Source organism: Centropristis striata, chromosome 10 (genome assembly GCF_030273125.1).
Source record: "Centropristis striata isolate RG_2023a ecotype Rhode Island chromosome 10, C.striata_1.0, whole genome shotgun sequence".
Taxonomy (NCBI): Eukaryota; Metazoa; Chordata; class Actinopteri; order Perciformes; family Serranidae; genus Centropristis; species Centropristis striata.
The window spans coordinates 2311893-2324406 of record NC_081526.1 but is presented as its reverse complement, the minus strand read 5'-3'; the positions used below and the strand labels follow the sequence as shown (position 1 = coordinate 2324406).

General features: G+C 34.5%; 1 protein-coding gene across 1 annotated transcript in view; it reads right to left on the bottom strand.

The window, feature by feature from the left end:
- The window catches only part of LOC131979579 (E3 ubiquitin-protein ligase SH3RF3-like), a 208589-nt gene that overhangs the window by 66327 nt on the left and 129748 nt on the right, over positions 1 to 12514 (bottom strand). The window contains exon 3 of the mRNA XM_059343616.1: positions 4490 to 4585. Coding sequence (XP_059199599.1) covers positions 4490 to 4585 — 96 coding nt within the window. The remainder of the gene's footprint in view (positions 1 to 4489; positions 4586 to 12514) is intronic.

Here is a 12514-nt window from a genome sequence, read left to right as displayed (position 1 = left end):
CTGCATTTCTTACAGAGAAGTCGTCAAAAAATAGACTTCCTGATTAGGAAACATGACGCGGAACTGTAACGCAGATTAACCCTCGAGAGTCTCCAAAAGCTCCAAATAATCCAGACTTGTTGCCTCCATCAGAGTATAAAACAAAGCAGCGTGGAGCCCTACTGTACATTTACCTCTAAAGTTCTGGCTGTAAACTCCATGAGGCCAGTTTCAGTTTGATGATGATATACCAAGTAAAACTGGAGACAAGCTCAAATAGATTTAGTATCAAATGATAGAACTGGATGGAACCCTCTGATATGGTAGATTTGACACCTTTGGTCACATTTGACACATTTACAATTCTTTATTGAGCATGATAGTGTTTTGAAAGTTAAAAATAGATTCAAAATCAGATTTTATGTTGGACTAAAGGACTAAAAAAGACACAAAATGACAAAATAAAAGACACAGAAGACACGAAATGACTAAAAAAGACCAAAAAGACACAAAATGACCAAAAAAAGAAACAAAATAAGTAAAAAAGACACAACAAAAGACACAAAATGACCAAAAAAGAAACAAAAGACACAAAATGAACAAAAAAGACACAAAATGAGAAGACAAAATGACCCAAAAAACCCCCACAGAAGACACGAAATGACTAAAAAAGACCAAAAAAATATACAAAATGACCAAAAAATGACACAAAATAAGTAAAAAGGACACAACAAAAGACACAAAATGACTTACAAAGACACAAAAAGACATGAAAAGGATTAAAAAATGGACAGAATAGCCCTATAAGACTCCATAGAGTTACCATCCAAGCAGCATGTTGGATGGAGGATAATAAAGACTGTATATCTGCTACTGGAGTTATTACAGCCTCTAACATTATACATGTCATTTAATTTAACACCAGAGTGAGACAGGGCGACCTCTGACCTCTGCTGCAGGAGGACTAATAGACTGTTAGAGTAGAGACACGTCTGCTAACAGTGAAGGACCTGAACACACCGCTAGCGTCTGAAACCATCTGATCATTAGAACGTCTGCTGACCTCAGAACGAGGCTCAACGAGTCTCTTCTCAGCTCAGGAGGCTGGAAGATATTACCAGAAAACATTAATAATACATCACTAGTTACCACCACGGGTGAATTTACACAAGAGCAATAAAAAAACCTTGTATCAAGACAAAAATTGGAGTGACATTTACTTCCACACAGAAAGTGTTTGTAATCTTTACTCAGGCTGTTTCTAAGTCATATTTATTTAATAGAACCACTTATTTTTTTATGAAAATACACAAGTACACTGAAAAAAAGACTTTTTTCGAACATATGATTCAATTTACAGACAAAACTGAGGACACATAATAACAAACAATCACTAAGTAATGCACCACATGAAAAACTGATGTTTTAAAGTAAAAGCACTGAATTCGAATTTGGTTGTAGAATTTATATAGATTATTGAAATAATAATTACAGGCCCAAAAAAATTTCTTTTTTTCAGTGTATCAAGACAAAAATTATGAATTATTACCTTTAAAAAACAACATAACATGTAAAACTTGCTTAGAATACCATTTAATTCAAGTATTTTTGCACTATATATATGTATATTTATATTTTAATCTTAGTAACGTTAACTGGGACCTGGGGAACTATATTTTGTTTGTCCTTGCTGCGGTTTGAATGACAATAAAACTGTCTGAGTTTATCTGAAACATGAGGATTCATTGATTATTTGTCCGTGCTGTCTTTAACATATTCATTCATTTATTTTTATTTATGTCATGCCAAACATTTGGCCCATTCCCCAGGGAATTACAAGACTCATACAGCTTCCAGGCATATATGAAGCACATGGGAAAGGAAAAAGGAAATAAACTACTAAACAAAACAAACAATATTGCAAAAATACTGTTCACATCAATAACTATTTATCGTTATAAATGCATTAAATATGATGGTCTGTGTTCTGAATTTGTTACTGTCCACAAGGGGGTGCCACAGGGTTCTGTATTGGGGCCCCTCTTATTTATCATGCATATCAATGACTTGGGTTATAATGTGTCCGATGCAAATGTGCATTTCTATGCTGACGACACAGTTATTTACTGCTGTGGATCAACTCTTGTTCAGGCTGTTGAATCTTTGCAGAAAGCTTTTGTAGCTGTGCAACACTCATTAATTCACTTGAAACTGGTTCCCAATGCTGATAAAACAAAGCTTACGTTGTTTTCTAACAGTAAAAAATTGCCTCAAATGGTTCCCCCAGTGTCCACTCATAGAGGAGGTTGATATATATAAATACTGAGGAGTCTTAAGTGATGACTCACTCACCTTCAAGCCACATATAGAACATCTTGTGAAGAAGCTGAGGCTAAAATTGGGTTTTTATTATCGAACTAAGTTTTGTTTTTCTTTTAATGTAAAAAAAGTATCTTGTCACTGAAACATTTGTATCTGTGTTGGATTACGGAGATCTTTTGTACATGAATGTTGCTGCTCAATGTCTCAGAATGATTGATCCTGTTTATCAGCTTCTTTGAGCTTCATTACTAACTGCAAGATTGTGAATCATATATAAGACAACATAGGGACTGCTTCCTTCATACATTTGCACCTTAATTACTTTGAGAAAAGCTGGATCTTATTCTCTTCGTTCACAAGATCAACTGTTGCTTTCTGTCCCTTTTGCTCGTACAGAGTTGGTAAAAAGGGCGTTTGTTTACTCTGCACCTCATGGTTGTGCCACCCCTGTATTGTTTTGAAAGCCTTTTTGTAGATAAGTTAGTTCGGCCTTTTGTTTGTTTGTTTCACTTCACAGCTAGTTTAGATCGGCCTTCTTTTGTTATATTTGTTTCAACTTTCTTTTGGCACAATCACTTGTCCCATCCTCCTCCACCTTAGTGTGTCTTTCTTTTGTTGTTGTAAAATAAATCATCATTGTTCACATCACTTTTGACTTTGTTTGATTTTCTGATTGTTATGTTATTGTCTGCTGACTGGGTTTGGTCAGTGGACGTAACACTGGAATATGCCCCAGAAAGACTGGAAAGTAACTGGCTTCATTTCTTTGAGCACTTTTAAATCCAAACTGAGAGTTATTGAGGCCAATTCCACAATATGCAGGAAAAGGAACATTTATTCTCTTCTGCCAGAATAGATCATTTATATGTTTCATATGTAACAGTCACATAACAGTCATCTCAGTTTCTGCATCATTCATTTTTACACAATCAACTTCTCTTTTTATCTCACTGAACAAAACATCTGAGCTGAGCTCAAAGACATTTATAGACACATAATTCTCTGTTCCACACTTATTATCATCAAAATATGCAGCTCTGGTTTATTATTATTATTATTATTATTATGATCATCAGCCCACTGCCCTTGTCCTTGGCAAACACAGATTCTCTAAACAAAACAATCTATCTTTAGACCGGGAGCCAATCGTTTGCTGTTCCCACATAAATATTTGCCTTATCAACCTATTTTCATCCATATCAAGTAACGACTCCATAAACAAGCTTCACATGACTCCATGATGCCGTTACAGCCTCTAATGGAGGACACGCTGCTGTTTACACACTGATATTAATGTTTTTATCCTCTGTTCATTCATATGAACTTCTCTACAGCAGCTATTCTCAACCTGGGGGTCCCGACGAGATGATTTCTGGGGGTCGCCAATTCATTTCAGCTCTGTCTCCACTGTGTTAAAGTGTTCATATGTTTTAGTATTTTTGGTGATTTAATGTCTTTGTTTGGTAATTTTGTGTCTTTTTTGGGTAATTTTGTGTCTTTTTTGGTCAATTTGTGTCTTTTTTTGATCATTTTGTGGTCAATTTGTGTCTTTTTTAGTCATTTTGTGTCTTTTTTGGTCATTTTGTTTCCTTTTTTTGGTCATTTTGTTTCCTTTTTTGGTCATTTTGTGTCTTTTTTGGTCATTTTGTTTCTTTTTTGGTCAATTTGAACCTTTTGTTTAATTTTATGTAATTTTTTGGGGCATTTTGTGTCTTTTTGTGATAATTTTTGGGTCAATTTGAGTCCTGTTTTGCTTAATTTTATGTAATTTTTTTATCATTTTGTGGTCAATTTGATTCTTTTTTGGGTGATTTTGTGTCTTTTCTGACGAATCCCAAAGTATCAAGTTGTTACTTTCCAAGGAGTCTCTGGCTTGAAGCTGACTGTTACACACTCAGGAGGTCAAAATGGACCTTTAAACTGATAGCAAAGGACTCAGATTATAAGTAACAATAAAATAAAAAACATATATATAAATGCACAGACAGAGAGATGTTTTAGTTGTTGTCTTCACCAACAGACACAAAACATTTCTGTAATTCCTGGTGGAAGCAGACAGGAAACACTTCCCCGTAGAGAAAGAGAATGTTTTCTGACTCTTTCTATGATAGATGAGTGTAATCCAGGAGTTCTTTCTGTAATAATCTGATATGTGAGTGTGTTTAGTGTGTGTTTCTGTGGGGTTTACCTCCACATAGAGAATGGGGAAGATGCCAATCTTGTCTCCCAGCATGCCTTCTGCCCAGTTCTCGTCCACTCGCCTGATTACTGTCAGTACCTCATCCTGCAGAGAGAGGAGATGAGTGAGACTCCAAATAAGAGCTTCATCCTGTTGGTTTTAATCATCGTGTGGATTTAGAGAAACAGAAATAAAAGAGGAGAGGATGACTGAAGAAAAAAACTGTGTGTCTTCAAGCTACTTGGCCAAAACAAACCATCTCAAACACTTTGTGAGTGGATGTTTGTACCTGGATCTATAGATCTATAGGGGCTGAATCTCAAATCTGACACATCTGTAATGCTGCACTTTCCGGTGTTTTCACTGTCATTTTGAATAAGATCGCCACCACCAGCGTAGGTATAATTGATAGAGATGTCCCGATACCATTTTTCTCTCCCGATACCAATTCCGATACTTAAAAACTAAAAAAAATATCATCCAACACCTGCATGACTGTGATATGATTATAATTGTGGTTCTGGCTCAGGTTAAACCCTTTATAAAACATGAATAATACAGCAGATTCAAGCCATTTATTTTTACATTTATTTTTAAATAAAAAAGTAGCCCTATACAAAACAGTAGTATTTTAAAAAATTAATCTGGGGGTCCGGAGGACATTTTTGCCCTAAAAGTCTAAATTTGGTGCCTCTCGCACATTCTAACGCCACTATTCCATCTTAATCATTGCATATTTTAATGAGTTATTGTAAAGGAGAATAAGGGTTCTTCTATGTTTTATTTAAGGCGTCATATTTTGACAGTCTTCTTGCAAATTCTGTGGTGGATTCTGCTAACACATCCAAGTGCTCTTATTTTGAAAGCTACATGTGTTTGCTTTTATTTTGAAGGCGGGTCTAACACGTTCTTACCTTAACGCCTTATGGTGTGTTTAATTTACACTGAAAGTCTGAACTTGGAGCTCAGAACAACGTCGTAAATTCTGACATTTGTGTAGACCTTGAACGCATTTGCAGCCGGACACTCTATGTGCTGCAATGTAAATAATCCTCTGTTTCATCGGCGATGTTTGGTAAACCCGAGGCTAACGTACACGTTTAAAATAATATACAGTTCGAAAGATAAGAAGTTAGACTTTAGTTTCACACCATTTTAATTAATCAGAAGCATATCATGATCATTTATATTCATAGTTAATGTGAAATTTTGATAGAATCTCAGCCGAACGGTGTCAGATTTGGGATACAGTTACGCTAACATGAAATGGTTTAACTGCTTGCAGGCTTACAATGTGTAGCTAAAATGTCCCTCATCATTTCTTATGTGCGTCTGTTGAAATGCTTAACCCAGAAATTATGCCAAATGTAACAAAAAAAGAAAAATAAATGGTGTTCTTGCATGTTTTAGTCCATTAACTACAAATCGTGCGTCCATATGTCTTCAGATCGATCGGCAGCGACTGGTTTCACCTCATTTCCTTCATTTTTATCATGTAACATTATATCCAACACACATGGAAACATATTCACCACACGCACACACACACACACACACACACACACACACACACACACACACATCCTCCCAGACCCCATCAGAGTGTTTTCCTCTGTTGCTCCTCTCCATTAATAGCAGGTCGTGGTTGGACCATTAGCGTCGGCAGTGATAATGCCACTAAATGACTGTTGTGTATTAGTCATACTGAGTAATTACCTCTCACATGTGAAAACAATATCACACACACTGCTTTCTGCACGCCAACATGTGTGCAGCGCGCCACAGGGACGCTGTGTCTGGAGTGTGTGTCTGTGTGTAATCTTCAGTCATTAACCTGTTGATGAGTTGACTCTAAAACACAGAATAACGTGAACTTTGAACGCATCGTCGGGATGTGTTCGTCTGGTTTAGAGCTCACACTGTAAAAAAGGTAAAAAAGAGTCTAAAAACCAGACCAAACAGTAAATCTGAGGGAAATGATCTTGCTGCATGGACAGATAATTTACCTTGACAAGATTTATTAAAATAAGATTATTAAATCTAGAAATTACATTTACATTTAGTCATTTAGCAGAAGCTTTATCCATAAACGACTTACAGGAAAAAAAGGGGTACAATCAAGGTCCATCGTGCAATAATAAGTAATAATAATAAATAAGCATGTTGTACGCTTAAAATAATAAATTAACTCTTATATCTTTAATATCTTTACCAGATAAAGTAAAGCTGCCAGCAGTGATGAACTGGCCCGAGCAGAGTGACCTGATGATTATTTGGTTCTTACCAAGATAAAAAAAACTTTGTGTCTTTTTTTTTTGTGTTTTCTTGTCTTTTTGGTGATTTTACGTTTTTTGTATCTTTTTTGTGTGTTTTTTTTTTTTTTTTTTTTTTTTTTTTGTCTTTGTCTTTTTTTTTTATCTTTTTTTTGGGTGTTTTTTGTGATTTTACGTCTTTTGTTTCTTTTTAGTCATTTTATATCTTTTTGGGTCTTTTTTGTTTTTTGTGTGTTTTTTGTCTTTTTGTGTCTTTTTGGTAATTTTACATCTTTTGTTTCTTTTTTTGGTCATTTTACGTTTTTTGTGTCTTTTTTGGTATTTTTTTGTCTTTTTATGTCTTTTTGTAATCTTACGTCTTTTGTTTCTTTTTGGCCATTTTATATCTTTTTTGTGTCTTTTTTTGGTCTTTTTGTGTCTTTCTTGTGCCTTTTTGGTGATTTTACGTCTTTTGTTTCTTTTTGGCCATTTTATATCTTTTTTGTGTCTTTTTTTGTCTTTTTGTGTCTTTTTTTTTGTCTTTTTTGTGTCTTTTTACATCTTCTTTTGGTCACAAAATGACCAAAAAAGACAAAAAATAGATAAATTAAAGCTGCCAGCAGCAATGAACTGGCCCGAGCAGAGTGACCTGACAATTATTTGTTTATTAGCAAGTTAAAAAAAAACAACATAATTTAAATATTTACAGATAATTTATCTTGTTTTAAGAGTTAATTTCTTATTTTAAGTGTTCAACATGCTCATTTCTAGATTTAATAATCTTAATTTAATAAATCTTGTCAAGGTAAATTATCTGTCCATGCAGCAAGATCATTTCCCTCAGATTTACTGTTTGATCTGGTTTTTAGACCTGTTTTTACAGTGTGTTAGAGACGAGGTTTCCTCTGTAGAACCTGGTTCTTCGTGGCTGTGATGAGGAGTAAAACACCTACAGTGAAGTGTACAGTGCTCTGTAATTTAATAATCTTCTTCTCTCCACAGACACACAATTACAGAGCAGAGCAGAGTGGATGTGTCGAGCGTTCGCTCCTCACACAAATGAGTCTGTGTAACTGCAAGAACAAAATGATAAGCTTTGAGGAACAGAACGCTACCATGAATACAAACGACTGTTTACACCAAAACAACCTGGAAACACACGGCTGACTGTCTCATCCTGGACACATTCTGACAGCAGGAAACCTGCACACACTGCTAAAAAGGTGTTTAAAAACCAGATCAAACAGTAAATCTGAGGGAAATGATCTTGCTGCATGGACAGATAATTTACCTTGACAAGATTTATTAAATTCAGATTATTAAATCTAGAAATAAGCATGTTGAACACTTAAAATAAGAAATTAACTCTTAAAACAAGATAAATGATCTAACACTTCTAAATGTAAAGGTTTTTTTTTATCTTGGTAAGAACCAAATAATCATCAGGTCACTCTGCTCGGGCCAGTTCATCACTGCTGGCAGCTTTACTTTATCTCTTTTGTACATTTTTTGTCTTTTTTTGGTTATTTTGTGACCAAAAGAAGATGTAAAAAGACACAAAATGACCAAAAAAAGACACAAAAAGACAAAAAAAAAAAGAAATAAAAAAGGACACAAAAGACGTAAAATCACCAAAAAAAGACAAAAAAGACACAAAAAGACATAAAAAAAGACATAACAGACGTACAATCACCAAAAAAATACACAAAGAGACCAAAAAAAGACATAAAAAAGGACACAAAAGACCTAAAATCACCAAAAAAGAGAAAAAAGACACAAAAAGACATAAAAAAGACGTAAAATCACCAAAAAAAGACACAAAAGACAAAAAAAGAAATAAAAAAGGACACAAAAGACGTAAAATCACCAAAAAAGACAAAAAAGACACAAAAAGACGATAAATCACCAAAAAAGAGAAAAAAGACACAAAAAGACATAAAAAAGGACACAAAAGACGTAAAATCAACAAAAAAGACAAACAAAGACACAAAAAGACATAAAAGACATAAAATCACAAAAAAAGACACAAAAAGACCAAAAAAGGCACAGAAAGAAACATTATATAATCTAAAAAATTTTTTATCTTGGTAAGAACCAAATAATCATCAGGTCAATCTGCTCGGGCCAGTTCATCACTGCTGGCAGCTTTACTTTATCTGGTTTTAAGAGTTCATTCATTATTTTAAGTGTTCAACATGCTTATTTCTAGATTTAATAATCTGAATTTAATAAATCTTGTCAAGGTAAATTATCTGTCCATGCAGCAAGATCATTTCCCTCAGATTTACTGTTTGATCTGGTTTTAGACTAAACACCTTTTTTTGCAGTGCAGAAAACCCAAACTGTATAAATTAATATTTAAAAGAGAGCCGTCACAGTCAGACCTGAAGATAATTCACACACATCCTAAATGCCATCGACTCTCATGGATCCAAGAGAGAGAGAGCAGTTCTGGCAGTAGCAACATGCTCCACTAATTAATATGCAGCTTTGGTCAGAAAGAGCAGAAATACATGATGATGTCTATAAATATAAACACTTCCCAGTTCACACTTTACACCTCCTGTCAAAAACACTTCACATCCTACTAGACTCCCCTATAGATTACACTGAATATCATTAGAGGGATTGTTCACCTAAAAATAAAAAAAAGCACATTACCTGTAGTGCTATTTATAAATCTAAATCTCACTTGAAGTGGCCCTCAGTACAACTACATGCATTTGAGCATGAAATCTTAAAAGTGCAGTTTAAAAATGTACAAAATTAGTTCTTGTAATTAATGTTGGTCTGCTGCTCTTGCACTGAAAACAAAAGAAATCACAGTAAGTGGTTATTTTTTATTTGCTTCAACTCTTTTGTGTTCCTATTTATACTGTTAAACATGCATTAGAGCATGAAATATGTTAAGTTACTGCACTGTAAACATATTTAAAATAGCAGTTTCATCATATCGGGTTAAGGGACGCTCCTATATGTGGCCCTGTGGTAGTGTCCATGAAATATTAACATTATATTACACCATATTAATACGATGGTACTGTACTTGTAGAGCTCAAAGCGCCTAAAAAACTAGTTCTGCCCTCGACTAAATAAATACTGAGTCAACTAACACTCATGATTTGTAAAGACTAACCCTGTGGAGTCCAAAAGCTCCAAATAATCCATGAGGCCAGTTTCAGTTTGATGATGATATACCAAGTAAAACTGGAGACAAGCTCAAATAGATTTAGTATCAAATGATAGAACTGGATGGAACCCTCTTATATGGTAGATTTGACACCTTTGGTCACATTTGACACATTTACAATTCTTTATTGAGCATGATAGTGTTTTGAAAGTCAAAAAAAGATTCAAAATCACATTTTATGTTGGACTAAAGGACTAAAAAAAGACACTAAATGACTAAAAAAGACACAAAATGACCAAAGAAAAGACACAAAATGACTAAAAAAGACACAAAATGGCCAAAGAAAAGACACAAAATGACTAAAAAAAGACACAAAATGACTAAAAAAGACACAAAATGACCAAAAAAAAGACACAAAATGACTAAAAAAGACACAAAATGACCAAAAAGACACAAAATGACCAAAAAAAGACACAAAATGACTAAGAAAGACACAAAATGACTAAAAAAGACACAAAATGACCAAAAAGACACAAAATGACCAAAAAAAGACACAAAATGACTAAAAAAGACACAAAATGACTAAAAAAATGGCACAAAAATGACACAAAATGACAGAAGAATGACCAAAAAAAGACACAAAATGACTAAAAAAGACACAAAATGACCAAAAAAAAGACACAAATGGCTAAAAAGAGACACAAAAGGACCAAAAAAAGACACAAAATGACGAAAAAAGACAAAAAATGACTAAAAAGAGACACAAAAGGACCAAAAAAAGACACAAAATGACAAAAAAAAAGACACAAAAAGACACAAAATGACCAAAATGACACAAAATGACTAAAAAAAGACACAAAATGACAAAAAAAAGACACAAAATGACCAAAATGACACAAAATGACTAAAAAAAGACACAAAATGAATAAAAATAAAATAAAAAAAGAATAAAAAAGACACGAAATCACTCAAAAAATGACACAAAATGACAGAAGAGCTGCAGGCCAGAGTCGAACCAACAACCCTCTTGCTGTGAGGCAACAGTGCTAACAACTACACCAGTAGCCTAAAATAAGAAATTCAGAATGAAAAAAAGTTTCAAAGTTAAATTTACATATGATCGTTACAGCCAATACGTCCAACAGAGATTCATACCAAAACTAATCTAGATGTATAAATAGTTCTGCAGGTAAGAGAAAATAAAAAACATGTATTCTTGATTTTAGTGTGCGCTGTCCCTTTAAATATACCAACCTGGCTTCTGTGTTGCTCACTAAGAACCAAGAGGAATAAAAATGATAGAAAGAAGTTTCTCCCCGACTTCAGCTCATGGAAATATATGTTTTATTAATATTACTTTGATATCAGATGTCCTAGCAGAGAATCTGTGTCTGTACAGAGAGTACTAGATTAAACTGGTATGGAACAATAATTCAACTGTAGTTTTTGAGTTTCATGGTGGTGTAAAAGATGTTCCACAGACTTTTATATCAAAAAAGAAAAGCAAGAGTTTTACTACAAGCACAAACTATCAGTTTCTAACATCTATAATCCAAAATAAATGAATGTTCGTCTAATAAATGTCTCTTTCCATCCTCATCCTCACAGTCAGAGCAGACTAACAGTGATTGGAAAATATCTGCAGACTGTAAATTATCTCCACCTTCATATCAGACGACTTACAGAGCTGATCAATACTTTACTACATACAGAAGTATTCAGCTCCTTTACTGCAGTAAAAGTACTAATACACACTGTGAAATGACTCCACTACAGTAAAAGTCCTGCATTCAAAACTTACTGAAGTAAAAGTACAAAAGTATCAGCATCAAAATGTACTTAAAGTATCAAAAGTAAAAGTACTCGTTATGCAGAATGAACCCACTCAGATTGTTTTATATATTCTGAAAGGGTCACGGGGGCTACTGCCGGTGTGTGTACACTATGATGAGATTCTTCAGAGATTTCAAACTATGCCCTTTAACCTCAAAGTGTGTGTGTGTGTGTGTGTGAGAAACATGTATGTGGAGGAGTGTGCGTGCATACGCGCGCATTTGTGTGTGTGTGTGTAGCGAAAATCGCATAAAGTTACCCGTGTGTGCGTGTTTGAAGCAGGTGTATGCATGTGTGAGGAGTGTGCGCACTTTAGCGCATGTGTGTGTATCTCTAACTGTAATCACATCAAAGATCAAAGGCAATCAGATCAAAGCAATCAACAGAATTAACTGACACCTGTTAATGAAAGAGTGACAGCAGCCAGAGGTGGACAGACTCGAATTTCTGGCCTTGAACAGAAAGCATTTTTGGCAAAACCATATTACCTATCATTGATCCGACTTCACTTTGAGCGTCCTGAGTTCTTCCTGAACGTCTACATATGTTTTTTTTAAAGAAAAATGAAAAAATAGCTTTGTTAGAGCGATCTAAAAAAACTTTTTTTTCAGAAACCTTCCTGCGTTTTTAATATGGGAGCCAATGAGGCTGTTGGTGGTGTTGGTGGATCATCTGTGCGTCCTACGCCCAAACTATAACTCTGACAGCTTTACCAGAGGATTGTGAGTGAGAAGACTAATTTTCCTACGTTTCTATGTATAAATTATTTCTGTAGAGTGGAATTTGCGGCCTGGAGCGCAGTTTTCAAATTTATTTTTT